The 20,422-nt window shown below is 55.5% G+C and overlaps 1 protein-coding gene across 1 annotated transcript in view; it reads left to right on the forward strand.

Annotated features, from left to right (window-relative positions):
* The window catches only part of LOC128837942 (shootin-1-like), a 40,391-nt gene that overhangs the window by 13,566 nt on the left and 6,403 nt on the right, over positions 1–20,422 (forward strand). The window contains exons 4-12 of the mRNA XM_054029644.1: positions 4,525–4,619; positions 5,857–6,013; positions 8,400–8,497; positions 9,726–9,807; positions 11,360–11,454; positions 13,283–13,429; positions 15,085–15,232; positions 16,035–16,170; positions 18,655–18,704. Coding sequence (XP_053885619.1) covers positions 4,525–4,619; positions 5,857–6,013; positions 8,400–8,497; positions 9,726–9,807; positions 11,360–11,454; positions 13,283–13,429; positions 15,085–15,232; positions 16,035–16,170; positions 18,655–18,704 — 1,008 coding nt within the window. The remainder of the gene's footprint in view (positions 1–4,524; positions 4,620–5,856; positions 6,014–8,399; positions 8,498–9,725; positions 9,808–11,359; positions 11,455–13,282; positions 13,430–15,084; positions 15,233–16,034; positions 16,171–18,654; positions 18,705–20,422) is intronic.

Below are 20,422 nucleotides of genomic sequence, written 5' to 3' on the forward strand. Positions count from 1 at the left end.
TAGTGGGTAGGGTGCGGGACTAGGACTCTACAGACCTGGGGTGACGGGTCCAGTGGTGGCCCGGGACATTTTTGACAGATGAGGCACACCTCGCAAAATAGTCATTTCCACTCCCACCCAATTTATAATTGGATAGCTAGTATTATAAGACAGTTTTTAAATACATGGAAAAGAATCATAAGAATGGGCGGATTGGGTCGGCCCAGTAATCCATCTAGCCCAGTCTCCTGTCTTCGGCCAGTGGCCAGTGCCAGGTGCCCCAGAGGGAATGGACAGAACAGGGAATCATCGAGTGATCCAGCCCTAAATGAATCTCTTTACAGAGAAAGAAGAAGAGCAAATCCAAGTAAACAAAAATAGTTTTCAAGTCCCAAGATTTTCATGTTAAACTAAATATCGGCTTTGGTTAAAGTCCTAAACATAAAGCGACATTGTTCAGCCTCTGCTTCAATTGAGTATGCATCCAAATAACAGACTGCCGTGGCTATGTCACTATAATATACCCCCTCAATTGAAAAAAAAGCAACATTAGCACTAAAAAAAATGCGTGTATAATTGATCAGCAAATCAGAACCTGAAAATCACATCTTGTTTAGTGGAATATTCACTATAAAGGCACAAATATGATATAAAAATTCATTAATTCAAAACAAACAAGCCTGTTTGTCCTGGCATGGCCAGAAATGGAGTTATCCATCCAATAAGAGAGACGGGAGCTTATCTAATGGATAGTGGTGATCAGTCTGCCTTTCTCCATTTGAGACAAAGCATGCAATAACGTCATTGGACCCGGCACAACGTTGGATGTAGCTGTGATGCTCCGAGTACATTTCCCAGACCTGAAGAAGAGCTCTTTTTGTAGCTCAGAAGCTTGTCTCTCTCACCACCAGAAGTTGGTGCAATAAAAGATATTCCCTCCCCCGCCTTGTCTGATCAGAGAGAATGTCGGTGATGCTGAAGATGTTACTGTGGGAGTATGCCAAGAACAGAAACTAAAAGTTGTTTAATTTTGCAAGGCATCCTATAACATGTCGCTGAGATTCTCCGTCCCACCCACGGGCACTGAACATCTCCTGAAGCACTTTTCTCTCTTTCCAAGACAATGGCACATAGACTCTGCCATTGAACTGCGCCCCGGGAAGGCCCTTCTGCCCACAGTTTGGTCCAGCAGTTCACTGTGGTTGCTGGAGCGTGTAAAAAATATGGAGAAGCCTTGCAAGGTTGCAAAAAAGCCACAGGTTCCCCTTACTGGAGAACTAGATTTAATCTATGTGCAAAACAGCGCACAAACAATGCTTGAGGAACCTTTTCTTCTTAATTAGGGCTTTCAGACCTCCAGCTCACCAGGCAGCACTCCAGTGCCATCATACGACTGAGACACAAGTAGTCGTATTCTATCACTGACTTCGCAACCTGCGTCAAAGCACCTGCATTTCCATCTGAGCTGGCATCTTTCAAACCCATGAGCTTCTCTTGTGTTTGGCTCTTCTTGTCCAGGTAGCACAACACAAGTGAAAGCTGGCTTAAGGGAGAAAGCGTGGTTGTTTTGTCTACCTCACAAGTGAAAAAGCTGCACTTTTCAATCTCCCGGTCAATATAATAACAATATGGGGGGAGGGATAGCTCAGTGGTTTGAGCATTGGCCTGCTAAACCCAGGGATGTGAGCTCAATCCTTGAGGGGGCCACTTAGGGAGTTGGGGCAAAAAATCAGTACTTGGTCCTGCTAGTGAAGGCAGGGGGCTGGACTCGATGCCCTTTCAAGGTCCCTTCCAGTTCTAGGAGATAGGATATCTCCATTAATTTTTTTTTTTAATATAGAATGTTATTTCTTCAGCTGTGAGTTCAATAAATTAATCCTGAATTGTCTTTCTTAGGTTGGAAAAAATGGATACATTGTTCTGCCAATAAGCCGTCGACCCCTTGTTTTGACAAAAAGCAGTACTCAAAATGTTCCTTGAACTTCCCCTGGCTGACAGATTCCACCGTCTCACATTGGCCACATTGGCCACATAATCCAAGTTCTTGACAAGAGAAAACAACTCAAATATCAGCCGGTTGCTTCAAAATCTCTCTGTTTTTCCTGATTTTCTGGTTATGCTCTAAGACAGCAGGACGCCTTTGCTCACATCTATAGAAGTGCTTTCCTGCTCTAAGCATTTCAAGAGAAACATCACTTGTCGTGTGCTCTTGTGATGAGCCGTGTAGAGACGCACTTTGTGACAGATTTTTCAAGTCACAGTGGCCTTCATTAGCCCAAATAGCTACTTTAGCTGAAAGAAGCAAATAGAAGAAGCAACAATATAATATGTTACTCCCAGTAGTGCCTGTTAACCATATCTGGATACAGCACTAGATGTCTGAAATTGCTGCGTTCTTTTCCCATCTTTCTTCAAAACCTCCAGTGCTGGTGTTATTTTGCCTTCCTTATTGATTGAACGTCTCTCTTCTTGAGATCTTAATGGAAATCCTCTTTTTCTCAGGTCTCACACAACATCAAAGCTATTACTGAAACTTTTAACATCTCACCAATTCCAAATATGTCACCAAGTCCTGAACCGATCTTAACGGCTACAATCTTGCCATGGCCTCACCAAGCAGTGGTTACCACAGCAAGTCCCTTATAAAGTGATGCCCGGGGAGGGGGATAAACTGGTAACAATTCTGGTAACAAGGCAGCTTCTTGAGGCACAGTGATGGGGTGTCTACCCCACACAGGTGTAGAAGGGGTTAACCCCAGGAGTGAGCCATGGAGATGAGTCTTCGGAGCACTTTGGGCGCTGGAGGGAGCAACCATTCAGGGCCCAGCGGTCTCACATGAAAGAAGCTGCTGGGTCAGCAACAGTCAGTCATGGCTTGGAGCTCAAGGAGGGAGGACTGGATTCCTAGCAGATGGAGGGAATCTAGCACCATGGACAGAGCAGTTGCTGGCAGGGACTGCGGGAAACCAGAAGGAGCTCCTGACTGGTTGCCAGAACTGTTATGCTGAGGCCTTGAGGTGAGGGTGAAGAAGGTGCTGGGACTGTGGTGAAGTGGCCCAGGGAAATGTACTGAGCCGTTGGAGGGGACATAGCATGTGGTTGCCATTTGCAGGGTCCCTGGGTTGGGACCCGAAGTAGGCGGGGACCGGGTCCCCCCATTCACCCCTGGAGAAGTGGCCTGATGAACGGACTGCGAGTCATGACGAGGATGCTGCGGTTCCTGGAGTGACAGTGTGCAGACCGCGAATGGGAGTCGGCCTCGAGCTAATCCCTGGAGCAACCAGGAGGAGGCACAAGTCCGGCGGTGAGTGGTGCGCCCCATGACAACGTGCTGGAGAATGAAGTCATACAGTCGCCCCTGTATGAGAGGAGGTAAGTGGCTGGACGCATGGACCACGAGGTACTGACACCCGGAAGGGGGAAACACAGACACTGACATGAAGAGGATGCGGCAGTTCCTAGAGCGACTGCTGACGGAGGCAGAGTCAGTGTGACGGGGTACACACTGCGGACGGGAGGGTGTCGTCCATCAGCTAATCCCCAGGCATGACTAGGAGAAGGTCAGTCCAGCAGTGAGCGGTGCGCCCTTGACAGGCTCTATTAGCTCTGGCAAGATTTGAGCCCCACACAGCACTACATTCTTCAAACTTTCGGGTGCTGCTGGAGAAAGTGAGCTGGGACTGATTTAAATCGAAACCAAAGGCCACAAGAAGCACTTTTGTTAACTCATTTAACGTGTACAGGCTTACGTGTCCTTCAGTTATCAATTAAATCAAAAGGAACATGCAAACTTCTTTTGTAACTCTTTGGGAATTCTTGGCTCACTTGTCTAAGCTGATACTGCTGGGTTCAGTTGCTGGCTTTGTCACAGGCTTTGGGCTACTTTGCTCTGGGCCTTAACTCCCTCTGGCCTTACTGGGGTCTTTGAAATCATGTCTGGTGTGGAGAAAGTAGATAAGGACGTGTGATTTACTCCTTCTCATAACACAAGAACTAGGGGTCACCCAATGAAATTAATAGGCAGCAGGTTTAATACAAACAAAAGGAAGTATTTTTTCACATGACACACAGTCAACCCTTGGAACTCCTTGCCAGAGGATGTTGTGAAGGCCAAAACTATAACATGGTTCAAAAAAGAACTGGATAAGTTCATGGAGGATAGGTCCATCAATGGCTATTAGCCAGGATGGACAGGGATGGTGTCCCTAATCTCTGTTTGCCAGAAGCTGGGAATGGGTGCCAGGGGATGGATCACTTGATGATTCCCTGTTCTGTTCGTTCCCTCTGGGGCACCTGGGACTAGCCACTGTTGGAAGACAGGATACTGGGCTAGATGGACCATTGGTCTGACCCAGTCTGGTCAGTTCTTATGTTTTTATGTACTGGGAAAGTTCCATGAATGAGTGTGGGGCTGTAGTGATGGGGGCCAGAGCCCGAGCCCAGGAGGCAGGCTGTGTGAGGGAGCGCTCTGTTAAGAACCCTGTGTTGGGGGTGGAGTGGGGTGCTTGAATCCTGCCTCTGCCAGCTTCCCCTTCTCATTCGCAGCGTCGCAGAGGCTGCTGGCGGAGCTCTCGGCCCTGGAGGTGGAGTATGAAATTGAAGTATCATGTCGCAAACAAGCCGAAGTCTACGCAGCCCAGGTAAGGCCCAGGGAGCTGCGAGGGCAGCGTTAGCCAGCTGCCAGTCCTTGCTCCCCAGCACGGGGCCAAAGCAGGTAGGGGAGGGGAACCATCACTTAGCAGCAGTCACACCGCTCCTCAAAGTGACCCCTGCCCACCTCCCGGGGCTGTCAGACCCAGTGCTAGGGCTGCTTGAAAACTGTCCAGCTAAACTGGGGTTTCCACAACATGAAATGGTTTGAAAAGCCTGGAAAACAGAATTTTTTTCGCTGAAAAACTAAGCACCCCCAACATGTATTTGGAAATGTTGCCGTGGCACCTCATGGGAGTTGTAGCTCGGGTGCCTCACGTGCTCATTCTTGTCTATAGGCTGGGCTCCTCAGATGGACTACATCTCCCATGATGCACCATGTCCCGGGACTCCCTGAGAGGGGAGATTATGTTGCATTATGGGAGATGTAGTCTGACCAGGGAGCCTGGCCTATAGAGGCAAATGTGAGCATGAGGCACCTGAACTACAGCTCCCATGAGGCAGTGTAGCAGATTGCCAAATCTACATATTTTTGTTTGGCTGAGATCTTTCTGGAATTCAAATTTCTGCTGAAAAGTTACAATTTTCCAAATTAAAATCCTCACCGAGAAAATGAAGTTTTCTTAAATTTCATCAGTTTTCCTTGGGAAAATTTTACAACGAGCTGTACTTTACGATGCCATTATCATCACTGTGTGCAGTGTAAGCAGGGAAAATCCAAACAGCGTGTGACACCTGGGGAGGGGATAAAGGGAAACAGATGAGAGAAAAATTGTTGGCATTGAAATGCAGCCAGTTCAAAAGGGAGAGGGGGGAATATGTTGTCACCAAATGCACAGTTGGCCTGTGGAACTCATTGCCACAGGAAATTATTGAGGCCAAGAGCTTAGCAGGATTCAGAAAGGGACTGGTCAGCTATGTGGATAAAGAGAACATCCGGAGTTGTCATAATAAACACTAAAAATATAACCGGGGGTTTCATGGTATGAGGAGACACTAACTATAACGTGCTAAAAGGAAACTTCCCTTTCCTGTGAAGCAGCTGGCACTGACCGCTGTCAGAGACAGGTTCCTGGGTTAGATGGTCCTTGGTTCTGATCCAGTCTGGCCTATGCACCCATTTCCTCTGGGTGTAAGAGCCGCTCCGGGTTCTATGTCCAGCACCTCCCTGCACTCTGCCTCGGTACAAAGGGCTCTTGTCTGTTCTTCTTGCACCCCGCTGGGTAGGTGAACAGGGAGAACAAAGAACTGAAGCGGATCAGCGTGGCACTGCTGCCCATGTTGAACCAGCTTCCCGAGGACATGCCGAGTCTGGCCACTGAAGAAGACTCCCACTCCGACCCAAGCCGAGATCCAGCGTATCCATACCTGCAGCAGATCAAAGGTGAGTCGCGCGCATCCGCCCTGGGGTCCCAGACTGAGACTTGGGAACAACCAGAGAAGAGGCTCTCCCCTAGGAATCCATTCCAGGTGCTTACACTGAGCCAGTGCTGGGATGGGGTTTGGGCATTTAGCTAGAGATGTGGGGCAGAGCAGAAACCTCATGGCTTACCTGACTTTAGACGTAACAGTGCCAGACACCTAGAGATCCATGCCTAGGGAGTGGTGTGAGGGGTATTCCAGGACTTAATTAATCTGAATCCAGTTTTTAAACTTGGACTCTAATATAAGGTCTTTCACTTTGCCGTTGAGACGCCCAGATGTCAATTCGGAGCCCTGTTATTGTTATAATTTATTGCTTGTATTACTGTAGTGCCTAGGACAGTGGCTCTCAACCCTTCCAGATGACTGTACCCCTTTCTGGAGTCTGATTTGTCTTGTGTACCCCAAGTTTCACCTCACTTAAAAACTACTTGCTTACAAAGTCAGACATAAAAATACCGATGTGTCCCAGCCACACTAGTACTGAACAATTGCTGACTTTCTCATTGTTACCATCTTGTTATAAAATAAATCAATTGGAATATAAATCTTGTACTTACATGTCAGTGTATCGTATAGAGAGCAGTATAAACAAGTCATTGTCTGTTTGAAATTGTAATTTGTACTGACTTGGCTAGTGCTTTTGATGTAGCCTGTTGTACAACTAGGCAAATCTCTAGAGGAGTTGATGTCCCCCTGGAAGACCTCTGCCTGCCCCCAGGGATACGCACACCCTGGTTGAGAACCACTGGCCGAGGAGACCTCGGCATAGGCCAGGACCCAGGTGCTGTTGTGTTGGGGTGGGGTGGGGGTCTCGGGCCCGACACGGGATAAGTTAAGAACACCCATGTTCACTTTTACAACAATCAACCCGTCAGTGAGGTTTGGCTTCTAGTGTCACGTTATGGCTGGCGACTCCGCCATTCAAATCTTTTTACCCTTTTACTAAAGACACAGAAAGAGAGAGGACAACAGTTAAAGCCCTTAGGGGGGAAGGATAGCTCAGTGGTTTGAGCATTGGCCTGGTAAACTCAGGGTAATGAGTTCAATCCTTGAGGAGGCCACTTAGGGATCTGGGGCAAAAATCAGTACTTGGTCCTACCTAGTGAAGGCAGGGGGCTGGACTCAATGACCTTCCAGCTCTATGTGATAGGTATATCTCCATATATTATAACAGGCTTCAAAAAGAACTAGATACGTTCATGGAGGAGAGGCCAATCAATGGTTATTAGCCAGGATGGGCAGGGATGGTGTCCCTGGCTTCTGTTTGCTGGGAATGGGCACCAGGGGATGGATCACTTGATGGTTATGTGTTCTGTTCATTCCCTCTGTGTGCTGGGCCATGGCCCAGTTGCTAAATCAGACTGCATTGGTGCACTTCAAGGAACCAAAGGGTTGAAATTCCAAGGATAGAGGTAATCAAAAACCATAGCTGGGGATGCATTTGGGCTAAGGGCCTCTGTGCCTGTCTGACTCCAGGCGGGGCGTGTAGCCCTAAGGATTAATTTGCTTGTCTGTATAAATATAATTTGAGTATTTGATGGATTAGGCTTATAGATTTTATATTAAAAGTAAGTTTGGCTGTGATGCAAGAGACCTACCTACAGGCTAAATCTCTGTAGGTTAAGCTAATGCAAAGTTAACACCTTTGGAGACCCTTACCCAGAAAAAGGTGAGGACAGCCTGGGCCATGGACACTGACTTCCCTTCCTGTCCGAGGGGGGTTTTCTCCAGGTCACCAATGGGTGTGCGTCCATTACCTTCCACCAGGCCCATGGTGGTGCTTCCGTTACCTGCTGGGCATGGCCTGCAGTCTCCAGAGCTGCCAGGGTGGCACCTTTCCCCCGGAACAACTTCATTCTGCGGCACGGAAATGCTTGGAGGAGCCAATAGCCTGTCTCCCTACCGGGCACCGTTCATATGCCCCTCTCCCTCCCCCCCAGCCCTGCCCCCTTAAGCCCTGTCTGGCCCCACATGTCCTCTCCCTTCACAAAGTTCAGAGACAACTAGGACGACTTTGCTTTGGAGGCAGCGTGCTCTAGTGGATAAAGCAACGACATGGTCGCTCAGTGAGCTCGGGCAAGTCACCTCCCTGCTCTGTGCCTCAGTTTCCCATCTGTCAAACGGGGAGGGTGCTAGTGACCCACCTTTTTGAGAGCGGTGGATGAAAAGCACTCTAGGAGAGCTATCGGTCTGACGCACACGCCCTGCCCTAGACAGAGAGCAAGGCCTGTAGACAGAGCGGATGTCGCCCTCCACTCAGGCCTGGCTGCCTTAGGCCCAGCGTCTGGCGCACGAAGCAAGGAGGGAGAAGCCGCCTCGTTTTATTTCCCTTCCTCTGGCTCCAGATTTGCAGGAAAAGGTTTCCAGGCTGCTGGGGGAGAAGAAGGAGCTCACCATCCAAGTGCAGGAGTTGCAGAGCCAGATCAGAGAGCTCAGGGACCAGGTACGGTGCCGACGCCGGACCCTCCTTGGCGCTCTGCTCGGCCGCGATGCTCACCGCGCTGACGCCTCTCGTTACCTTGTGCTCCCCTGTCTGTCGCCGCCTGTTGTCTGTAGCCTGACGCGCAGATTGTAAGTTCGCGGGGGCAGGGGCTGTCTCTTCGTTCTGTGTCTGCACGGTGAGGTGCTCGGTGCTACCGTAATCCAAATCAGTAATCGGTGCAGAGGTGGCGGGCTCGAGCTGCTGCTGGCCCCATCGCTCTCTGGGGAATGCCCAGGCCTGGCTCCCCTTTCACTCACCCTGGGGTCAGCCGGTATAGCTCCCCTGAGCTCAACGGGTTTGCACTGGTGTATGTCAGAGAGGGATCCGACCCCTAAGACAATAAAGGCTGAATTCCTCCCTGGCCTTGGCTCAGAGCCCCAGGGGGCTGGGAGATTCCTCCTTTGTGCATCCCCGATGCTGGGGCTGCCTGGGGCAACTCCCCTTCACCACAGTATAGAGCAGCCCGAGGGCTGCCCTGAATTGCACTTGGCTACCCACGGCCTGTACGGGCTGCTGCTGCATCTGGGAATAGCCAGACTGCAGCAGAGCTCCGGCTCGCCCCTGGAATGCCCCCAGCGTGCTCCTGGGGGTGACGCGGAGTCACCTGCTGGGGATCCCCCTCCGCCAGGGCTATTCCCCAGGGGCCAGGTCGAGCTGGCTGAAGGCCCCTTGATGCTGGCAGTTGCTCAGACTAAGCCACTGGCTTTGGCCAGCACAACCCAGCAGCAGACGCCTTTCGCAGCGAGAACTTTCCTCCTAGGGGCGGAGTGATGGCTTCAGTATCACCACTACCGGCAGAGGGTTTGACACGGACCATCCCTGAGCTCCAGCCCCTTAGAGCCCGGCACAGAGCTTGCTCCATTACACCCTCAGCCTTCACCCTGCCTTAGGACGCTGGAGACCCCCAGTGCAGTTACAGGCCTTCCCGGTGCCTGACTGTCCTCACGGCTCTTCGCTGCTGTGTGGGCACCGATTCCCTGGACGGCTGAGCCAGGGAGGGAGGGGGAGCCTGCCAGATCCAAAGGCCTCTCTATGCACAGCCACCTGCCCTCCCCTGGGGTGAACGCTGCCCCCCCCATAGGTGCAGGGGTTGGATCAAGCCTGGGATCTGCTCAAGCCCACGGGCTGCTGAAGTCAATGGGGCTGAGTTTGGTGCAAATAAAGAACCACACCGGGTGTCCCACTGCAGGTGGAAGAGGAGCGAGCAGAGAGGCGGTCCCTGCAGGCCGCGATGGACCAGAGTCACAAGGCCCTGAAGAAGTACAAGAGAGGTGAGTCGTGGACAGAACTGCTCCATACTTCTCCGGTGCCGCGTTTTCAGTGAAACACTGGCCTTCCTGCCACGCTGAAAAGTTTCCCAAACCCTTTTTTTAATTTCCCTTTTGTTGTCCAGTTAAACTAATGATTGAAAACTTTAGCCCTTTTTGTTTGGTTTTTCCTCTGTTTTTCAGTTTAGCATTTTTCCTTTTTTCCTCCCCTTTTTCCATGGCAAAAGGGGGGGGGGAAATCAGAGAAACAAGAAAAAACATAACCCTCCCTCCCCCAAAAAAATATGTGAATCAGAACATTTTCAAAAATGAATATTTTCAGTGTGAGGTTTTCTCAAGGGAAAAAACCCACCTGGGAAGTGGGAACTGGGCCTTTTGGACACCTGTGGAATGGAAATCCAGTTCTGAATTTTCAAAATGTTTCAGGAACATTTGCCCCCGTTTTCCAAGCCCAGGTCACTGAGCACAACTTGGGCCAGGTCCATCCCGGCTGATGGAGTTTCCTGTGACCCTGCTCCCATGTGGGTTTTTTCCTTTCTGCCTCCTGTCCCCTCTGCTTGCTTCTCGTGTCCCATTCGCCGGCTGGCTCATGCCCAGAGCTCGGCTGGAACTTGGAAGGGTGGGATCAGTGGGTTTAGTTTGATGAGTACCTAGATGTTTAGCTGTTGTGCTCCAAATACCTTCTCCAAAGCACCTGTGTGACTGTGAACCACACGTCCCATCGAGCACCTGATGAAAATCCGTTGCTAGAACTCCTGTCTGAGCCCATCAAAGAACCTACCGATAGGACTTACCTGGCCCCCATTAGTGTCCCGTCTCCCCATGTGTTTATCTTCTTCCCACGGCCCCTGTGAGGTAGGGCAGTGTTGTTACCCCATTGTTCAGGCACAGAGACACTCAAGCAATGGCTACGTTGCAGCTGGGGGTGTAATCTCCAGCTCAGGTAGACATACCCGCACTAGCTCTGATAGCTGAGAGTCTCACCTGACTCCAGGAGCTGGGGCTTTACCCCCCCCCCAAATATCCTGAGAATCGGGGCGCAGTCATGAGAACTGGCAGCCCTGCAGCAGTGGGGGCTGCAGCTCCGGGCTGAGGGGCATCAGCTGAGCTGGTCTGTGCTATCGCTCCCTGTTACATTCAACCCGCATTGTGTTTATTGCAGCCACGCAGGGGAATCGGCCTGGCTATGGCTGGGGTGGGGTGAGAGGGACACTGGTCAAAGGGGAGGAGGGAGCTTACTCGGGGGTAGAGCCTTGGAGCAGGTCACTATCAATCCAGGGAGGGCCGGGCAGTTGGACCAGGTCTAAGAGCTGCTGGTGTATTACTGATCCTGCAGTTCTTACTCGGGCAAACCTCCCAATGACGTCGGTGGAATTTGTCCCGAGGGAGAAGCGCAGGATCAGACCCGTGTCACTGCCCCAGCCCATGCGGGTGCAGCGCCGGTCGAAGCCAAGGGTTGAATTTGTCCCCGGTGTCTCCCGGAGCCGGCGATTGGTTGGTGCCCCGGAGACGCACGTGGGGGGAGGCTCAGCGACGGCTCTTCTCCCCCGGGCAGTGTCCCAGATGGTCGCTCAGGAGTACAGCGAGGCCGTGCAGAAGCTGGAACTGGAGCAGGACCTGAGGCAGCACGCGGAGACCTTTGCGCACAAGGTACAGGATGGCGCGGGGACAGCTGCGAGGACCGGAGAGGGAGAGGAAAAGAACACGGGGGAGGAAGGCGTGGGGGGTAGGAGGAAAGGAGAACACCCCTTGGGTCCTACACCCAGCTCTGCTGATGCCCCTCAAGCCTGTCTTGCAGCCCCCCTGCTATCCCAGCCCTGGGCTCCATCCCCTGCTCCGCTGGTGTCCCCAAGTCCTGCCCTAGATCTCTCCTGGCTATTGCCGGGAGCGAGAGCAGGCGTGATGTTACGCAGAGCCTTGAAGATGAGGGCAATGGACGGTCCCTGGATGCAAGCAGTGGGTGGGGGGAGGGCAGGGCAGTGGGCCAGGAGGGCGAGTCCAGGAGCTGTGCTCAGCGGGCTTTGGCCAGCGCTGTGCAAAAGGCCCCTGCCGGAATCCCAGCGCCCGGGACCGTCAGCACGAGGGGCGTAACCTTGAGCCCGGGGCTGAAACGCACAAGCACGCAGTCCCTGATGGCTCTGTCTGTGCAATCATCTCCCAAGGGAAGGGGCGGGAGCCCCGTCACCTGGGACATTTGCAGACCGGGCAGAGCCCTGGGGAATGCACCTGCCGAGGCTGCGGGTGCAAATGCTGGGCCCGATGCTAGGAGTCAGTAGGGTCCCTGGGGAGTGCCAGGGCCCAGGAGGTCAGGGGACAGTGGATGGTCTGTGCGTGGGAAGAGCTGCTTGGCCCTGTGGTAACTCTCCTCAGCTCGGCCTTCCTCTCTCCTCCGCTAGCAGCAGTGGTTCCTAGCGGGCAGGGCAGAAAGTCTGAGCAGGACGGGGCGATGCTGACATCTCTGCTCCGCTCCGGGCCTGTCCCACCCCCCAGCCACAGTGACCCTGCCGCTCTCCTTAAACACCTTCCCCTCCCTGCACCCTGGACAGCGGCCTGGCCTGCTTCTCCTGCTGGCAGCTGCAGCTCCCACACTGCCTGCCCTGGACACCTCGTGGGTATTGGGTGCCCCTCTCCTGCACCCCAGCCCCATGTCACTGGCCCCCCACAGCCCAACTGGCCTCGGGAAAGTCCAGGGGTGAAAGGGTTAATGGCTATGCACACATTTCACCAGCCTTGGACTGGCACCACATTCGGGCCTCAGTGACACGTGCACCAGCCCAGCTGCCCTTAGTGCGTTTCCCCCGGGGCAAGTGATTGGCCCTAAATTGGACCGCAGAAAACAACCCCGTTCACGATGCACAAGAGGGACTAGGCCCCGGCTCCCTCACCTGGAGCCAAGCTGGCCCGGCGGGGCTGACGGAGCCAGGCCCCAGTTTCCTCACCTGGAGCCAAGCTGGCCCGGCGGGGCTGACGGAGACAGGCCCCAGCTCCCTGCCCCAGAGCCAAGCTGACCCAGCGGGGCTGACAGGAGACAGGCCCCGGCTCCCTGCCCCACAGCCGGGCTGGCCTGCTGGGGCTAACAGGAGTAAAAATACAAATTCCTGCCTCTCCAAGTGCCTGGCCCGTGCGCACTGAAGTTAGCAGAAGCCTCCTATTGCCTGGAACAGGCCGTGGGGCCCAGCACATTCCTCTCCAAGCGCTTCCCAATGGAAGCATTTTACTGATGCGGAGCGAGCCCTGGAGAGGAGAAGAGACTTGACCAGGATCACCCAGCTGGTCAGTGGCAGAGCCGGGAACGGCGCCTGGTGACTGCTCCCTTCCAAAAGGTGCAGAGCGTCGCGTCACGTGCTGTGACGCCGGACGCCCCTGGGGGGCAGAGCTGGGAGGGGCCGTGGGAACAGCGGCTTTGCGGCGTCGAAGGGCGGCTAGATGCGGTACCCACGAGCCCTCGACTGAACCCTCCCCGATCTCTTGGGCGCAGATGCTGGTGAAGCAGAAGGAAGCCAATAGGCAGAGCATGATCCTGCTCCAGAACGTGGGACCCAACGCCCAGCTGCTCCAGGCCCTGGACGAAGTGGCTAGCCTGACTGGGGCGCTGGAGGAAGCCAAGCGGGAGCACCAGGAAAAGGTTAGGGACTGTCTCGGTAACCAGGGACGGCCTGGGCTAACCCTGGCATTCGCCTGGATCATCAACCCCCCGTCCCCCCGTATCTGCTTACTGACCTGTGGGGCTCTCCAGGGGGTGCCGCCCATCGCCCCTCCCTATAGAGCAGCAGGGACCTTTGTATGGGCCCGTGAGACCCAGGTGCTTGCTGCTCCATAGTGGGGGTGGGGTGGGGGGATCTGTCCATGCGCTGCTCCCTCCCTGGAGACCCCAGCTGCTCTCCGAAAGGCCTGGGCCATCAGGAGTATCCCGCTGCAGCCTGGGAGGTCCCGGCACCGAGGAGTAGGGCTGATTGTCAGCCCCTCCCTCTTCCCTTCGGGAGCCCTGTGGCTCCGGGGGCTGGGGGAATTGTGTTAGGGATCAGGCCTCGCTGCACCTCAAACCCCTCTATCTGAGTGCTCCCCCCACCCCCCAGGGTCGGGCCCTGGGCTGCCACCTGCCCCAGGGTGGAGTCCTGCCCTTCTCCCACTCTGAGCCCGGGTCCCAGGGCTCCGGCCCTGTGTGCCCCCGTGACTGCCCAGCAGGCCCCATGGGCTCCAGCCCTGGGAATCTGCCCTTCAGAGCTGCCACCAGCAGGGACTACGGAGACCCAGCAGCCTCTTCCCCCCAAGTGCGGCTGTAAGGACACGGCCCAGCAGAAGGGTCAGCCCACGTCTCTGTCATGGGGGGTGTGTGTCTGCACTGCACTGTGAATTCAGGTCTGGGGGATCCGGGCTTGTGACTCGGTGTTGCCGAGCGTCCCCCCTGCATTGTAAACCTGGGTATACAGTGGCCGGAGCCAGGCCTCACAGCCATGCTAACGCATCTGCACTGCACAGGCCTCCTGACTCAGCTCTGCGGCTCGAGCTGCGTCCACACTGCAAAATGACAGGGCCTGGATCCGAGTCACAGCAGGACTTGGGCTCTGACCCACCCCCCCAGCAAGGCCCTAGGACCAGGATCCCGGGTGCTCGCTGACCCAAACCAGACTGAGGTGTGTGTGGACATAAGTGGGGCTTGGGCTCAAACCTGAGTCAGAGCCCGGCTTAGTGTGCAACATAGACACCCCCAGGGAGGCCTAGCTTATCCCAGACACCCTCAGCTGTGAGCATTGGGGTTCAGCCTGCTCCCCAGCAGTCCCTGCCTCCCCCTCTGCTGCGGCGTCCGGAGACTGGCTGTTTATCCCCCATGCCCCGCGAAGTTCTTTGCTCCAGTCTTTCCCACTCGGATCCTCCCTGGGCCAAGCCGCACTCTTGAGCTCAGCCTGGTCACAGGGAAAACTGCCGAGCGACTGACGCTGGAGTGGTCCCATATGTCCTGCTCAATGGGGCGATCCGGGCTAAGGGCCCCACTCCTGCATAGGCCCAGGTCACCCCTGCTTGGCTGCCCCCCTCTCCCCCCGTGAGGTGCTAGAGCAAACCACACAGACAGATGGAACACGTAATATTGTATGTTCCAGGCAGCCCCACGGGTGGCCTCAGTGACCTCTCTCCAAGCAGCCAGGCGGCGGCCGGAGGCGCGTGCCCTGGTGCTGGCGTGGCTCCCTGGCCGGGGAGCACGGTGTGTCTCTCGGGTGGATGACTGGGGCACTCCTGGACTGGGCCGAGGCCCCCTGAACGCCTCTTCTCTTCTGCCCTCAGGTGAAGGGTCTGCAAGAGCAGCTAGAGGGGACCCAGGAGCAGCTGGGCGCCGTGCGAGCGGCCCTGGCTACAGCCGAAGCAGAGACGCTGCAGCTGGGGGAGCAGCTGCACCAGGCGGAGGAGAGGAACGTGGAGTTGGAGGGGAAAGGTAGGTGCTCGCCTCGCTGCTCCTCCACCTGGCAATTAGCACCCAACCCCCCCCCCCCGCTCCGGACCCCCAAGGGGGGCCCAGGTGCGAGGCAGGCCCAGCTGGATCTGACGGACATTCCTGGCGAGGGGGCTGGCTGGATGAGAGCCACCCGGGCCGAGGGGCTCTCCACCATCTCGTGAGTGGGCCTGGTGTTACAGCTGCTGGACGCCAGTGGTACGGTTCAGATCAGACCTCCCCCCAGCCCCCACGTCTAAGGCTGTGCAGAGCCCCAGAGCTGGGGCTTCAGCCTCGTGCAGACGAGACCCCCGCACTGGAGCTGGATTTCAAACCTCTCCGAGCTTCGGGGGCATGCGGATCCCAATGGGGGCGGTGACTTGGGCCGATCTCTTTCCTAGCTCGACCCCCAGAGCCTCCCCTCCCCTCCCATCACCGGATCCTGCCTCCCCGCCCGTTCCCCCATCCCCCAGCCCTGCTCCCCTGCCCCCGCCATTCCACGGCCCCCCTGCCTCCCCTCTCATGTCCAATCGCGTCACCTCCGTCCAGCCCTCTCTCTCGGCCCCGAACAGATGTGGTGTGTTTTTTTTAATGCAAATTAGCAGCTGGGGAGAGATCAGAGGAGCCAGCATGGTGTGACCAGCAGCTGTCCAAGGCCAGTTCTCCACAGGCCAGCGTCTCGGGGGGTGGGGGTGGGAGGGAGACACAAGAACGGCCCTGCTGGGGCAGACCAATGGGCCGTCTAGCCCAGTCTCTGTGGCCCCCCCCGAGCTCTGACCGTATTCCTAACTGCATTCCCTTTCAGTGACGGTACTAGAAGAGAAATTGGAGAAGGCTGAAGCCCCGCCTTCTGAACCTGATTCGCCAGAAGTGGCTCCTCCCCCACCACCCCCACCACCGCCACCTCCTCTGCCACTGCCAGCATCTTCCGCCCCCGTGGAGTAAGTGCCACCCACACCCAGACCTTCCCCTACAGAGACCGCTGGCCCTAAGGGAGTCGCTCCTCTAGCGGCGCATCAGCAGCTGGCTGTCAGTCCGAGCCCAGCCACTGGGGGGGACATGGCACACTCCTAGTCCCTGCATTGCATATGCTTGTGCCAATGTTTTCTCAAGCCAGCGGTTCTCAGCCTTTCCGGACTCAGGACCCATCGGTAACACCGGATGGCTTTTCAGGAGCCAGTCAATAGCGTTCGTGCAAAAGCCGTCTGGGATAGTAACTACGTCTTACCCATGATAGACAGCGTACGTGTTAATGTAACGTGCTAAATCAGTCCCCCGGGCATCCCCTAGCTGCAGCTCCCGTCCTGCAGGGCTCGCTGGGCGTGACTCCCCACTCCAGGCCTTGTCCCCCTGCCGAGGACCAGCCAGAGTGGCATTGCAACCCGGCAATTGCATGGGGCCGCGGCGCCACTCACTCCGGTTTGGCCTGGCCAGCCTGCATCACCATGACGGAGGGGTGGCTGGGCCAAACCTGAGCCGTGCTGGGACCTTGTGCGCTGGGTGGCAACGCCCGGAGCGGGCAGCGGAGCCCAGCCAGCCCATTGGAGCCACAGGGGCTGCCACTGCAGGGTGAAGACAGGGCAGGCTCTGCAACACACTCCCAGGGCCCCCAGGAAGGACCCACCCTGGATCTCTCCCCCTCCCCCTCCTTTGACACATTGGGCCAACCCAATTTTGGGTCATGAGCCACGGATTGAGAAACCTTGCTGTGAATGCCGTGGGGAGCCCGGGGGGCGGGGAGGGGTAACGAATCAAACAGCCTTTTACCTTCATGCTGCCCGGCTCTGTTAGGTCAGCCACCACCAGACGTTCTGATGGTAGGTGGCTTGTGTGAAACAAGTTTGCTGGGTCTCAGCTCAGTTCCTCTCTAAGTGGGTAGTCCAAGGGTAGAGCGGACCACAGAGATGGGTCTCCCTGTTGGTTGATCAGGGACCCCAGCCCCCTCGTACATAGGCAAGGAGTAGTGGGGGAGCCTGCCGTGTCACAGATCCCTGGCCAAAACCCCTCATCTTCAGCACATCCCTGGTGCCCCCTGCCAGAGCCCCAGACTCCCCCTACCTGTCCAGACCTCCACACCACCTATACACCCCACACTCCTCACCAAAGTCCATGGTGTCTTCCCCTGGGGCTGTAACCAGCACTAAATGCAATTTACATCTGCCCCCTGCCCTGTCTACTGCTCTCCCAGCCTCGGGTCCCACACGGCTTCCCTATATGTTCACGCTCCTCACCCTGCATGATTCTGTGCCTGCCGACAGGGAAGACATGGAGTTATTGGCTGGGGGGGACAAAGCGTATATGGAGTTCTAGCAGGGGCATCGACCGTCTGGGGATGGGTGCAGAGATCTGGGTCAAGGGGAGCATTGTGGGCACTCCAGGGAGCTGGGGGGGCATTGAGGGTGTGGAGGTCTGGGAGAGGATGGTGGGGATGGAGGGCTCTCTCAGGGGCATCGGAGGATGTGGGGGTCTTGCCAAGGGGCAGTTGTGAAGGGGGCACCAGGGACATGGACTTTAGTGGGGAATATGGGGAATATAGGTGGTGTGGGGGTCTGGACAGGTAGGGGGAGTCTGGGGCTCTGGCAGGGGGCACCAGGGATGTGCTGAGGATGCGGGGTTCTGGCCAAGGACTGGGGCATTTGGAAAGCCTGGCATAGGTCGGGTAGGGTGTTTGGGGTTCTGGTGGGTGGGTGTATCAGGGCGCTGGGCTCTGGCAGGGGGTTGGTCACGTTGGAGTCAGTCTGGGAGCTATAATTGTGGGGGGCTGGGACTCCCCTCCAGCAAGCCATGGCCTGTCCGTCGGCTGGAAGATCCAGGGATGCGGAAGTGCTCCCTTGCCTTCTCCTGCAGCGATGGGTTACTCCAAAGCACCCTCCATTGGCCTCCACGCTCCCTGGAGCCCTCCGGCACCTCCATTCCTGGGCTGCAGGAGGGGCCTGACAGCGCTTAGAAACCAAGGACTGTGGCTGAGTGTCCTAGAAAACACCCGCTGGGGCCTCGGCTGTGACATGCTCCCGCCCTGGGGGCATTGTGTGCCAATTTCCTGTCAATTCCCAGGCTTTGAATCCTGTCCTAAGTGTCAAACCCGTCCTGAGCTAGGGGCCAGAAAAGAGAACCAAAATGTTGCCATCTTTGAAGTGCTAATGGGACGCCCTCTTCTCTGTGGTGATGGGGCCAGATAATGACCTGGACAGATAGGAGACGCTAGGGCTAACTCAGTCCTTTGAGGGATTTTCTGGACTATCCCTTCCTGGTTCCTCTGTGATGCTCAGGGGGCTTCAGGGAGCTGGGAAGGGGGGGGCATTGAGGGTGTGGAGCTCTGGGAGAGGATGGTGGGGTTGGGATGGAGGCAGAGGAGCGGAGTGGGGCCGGGTGGGGCCCGGAGTGCTATCTGTGGCAACGCATTCATACTTCTCTCTCCTTTTCAGTCCCCTTTTGGTGATCAAGCAAAGGAAGGGGATGCGGCAGCAGAAACCCAGTAAGCCAGCCCGACTCGAGAGGCATCCATTACGGCACTAACGCCGAATCCCCTGGCACTCCGCTGGCGTGGGGGCACGGCGCTCTCGAGCGGTCTCGTCCCTCTGGGCGCTGACCTCTCTGCATGGAGCGGGAGGTGATGGGGTCGAGGCCGTTTATAATCCAGTCTGCCTCTCTGGAGGGCTATTGGACTCCAGGCTGAAAGCCGCCGGCTGCTGCAGGGATACAGCGCGTTACTGGCTTGGCGGCATCTCAGTGGTGCTTGGGGCTGGAGTGAATGTATTGAACAGGGCCAAGATGGACACAGCTGCTGAATGGGCAAGGGGGAAAGGTGGTCTAGTGGCTATGGTGCTCGCCTGAGACTCAGGTTTCACGCCCTGTGTGACCTTGGCCAAGACACTGAGGCCCAGATGCTCCAAGGTATTTAGGCACCTCACTCTCGTTGATTTTAACCATTGGGCCTCAGTCTCTTCGTGCCTCAGTTTCCCTACCTGTAATATGGGTTGTGAGAATAAGTACGTTAAGATTGTGAGGTGCTCAGATACTTGGGGAGGGGGGGCAGATCATAGATAGAATATCAGGGTTGGAAGGGACCTCAGGAGGTCATCTAGTCCAACCCCCTGCTCAAAGCAGGACCAACCCCAACTAAATCAGATAAGTACCAGAGAGAGAGACAGATCCACGGGGGGACTAAGCCAGTGTGGAAGGGAGTCTTCAAGTTCCCCTGCTCAAGCGCAGAGGAGGCTACCGGAATACGCAGCTATACAGGAGAACGGCCGGGCTTGTGCTTAAAGCACAGATCCAGGAGATCTGCCATTGGCTTGCTGTGTGTCCTGGGACAAGTCCCTCCCACTCTCGGCTTCCCCCAGGTAAAAGAGGGCTGGCGATGCCTGCGTCATTCCAAGGGAGGGTTGTGAGGCTGGTGTGTGTGATGTGCTTGGAGATCCTCAGATGAGAGACAGGCTAGAAGGACAAAGCGTTACATTGGAACTGCCAGAGTGGATCAGCTCTATGGCCCATCTCGGTCAGGAGCCTGTCTCTGACAGGCACCAGCACCAAATGCTTCAGAGGAGGGTGTAAAAAGCCCACAGTACAGATGTGGGATTATCTGCCTGCCTTCTTCCCACATACACTAGGTCTCATCCTGGCCTCTGACTGAGATCGGCTAAAGTCCTGAAATACAATGTTTAATATCCCTTCCAAACTTTGTTATCCATAGAACCATCCAACCCCCTCTCTGAATTTTACTAAGTTCTTGACCTCAATGGTATCATGTGGCAGTGAGTTCCACAGGTTAATTACACACTGTGTGAACAAATATTTCCTTTGCTATTTCTGGCTGTGCCACCACCCACTTTCATCCAATGTCCCTTTGGTTCCTGTGTTCCTGCGATGTCATGTGGCCAGTCTGTGCCTCTCAGCAGCATCGCAGATCTCCTAGTGGGGCTCTGAACCACCTCCACTGCTGTTGGACATAGAAGGACATTTAAGCACGGACTCCGTTTTATTTTCCTTGATCCTTCACTCTTCATACTCTTGGGATGCACTCCCCATAGACCTCCATGAAGTCACCTCATCATCCACCATCAGAACTCTCCTTTGCCATGCTGCTTACAAAACACTGGCCAATGGCCAGGCTGCTGGAGCACAGAGACCACTGCCTCTCGTACTGACCAGTGCTGTCTCATGGTTTCCTTGTGCTCCCCATGGCTGTCTCCA

Source organism: Malaclemys terrapin, chromosome 5, assembly GCF_027887155.1.
Source record: "Malaclemys terrapin pileata isolate rMalTer1 chromosome 5, rMalTer1.hap1, whole genome shotgun sequence".
In the NCBI taxonomy this organism is placed as follows: Eukaryota; Metazoa; Chordata; order Testudines; family Emydidae; genus Malaclemys; species Malaclemys terrapin.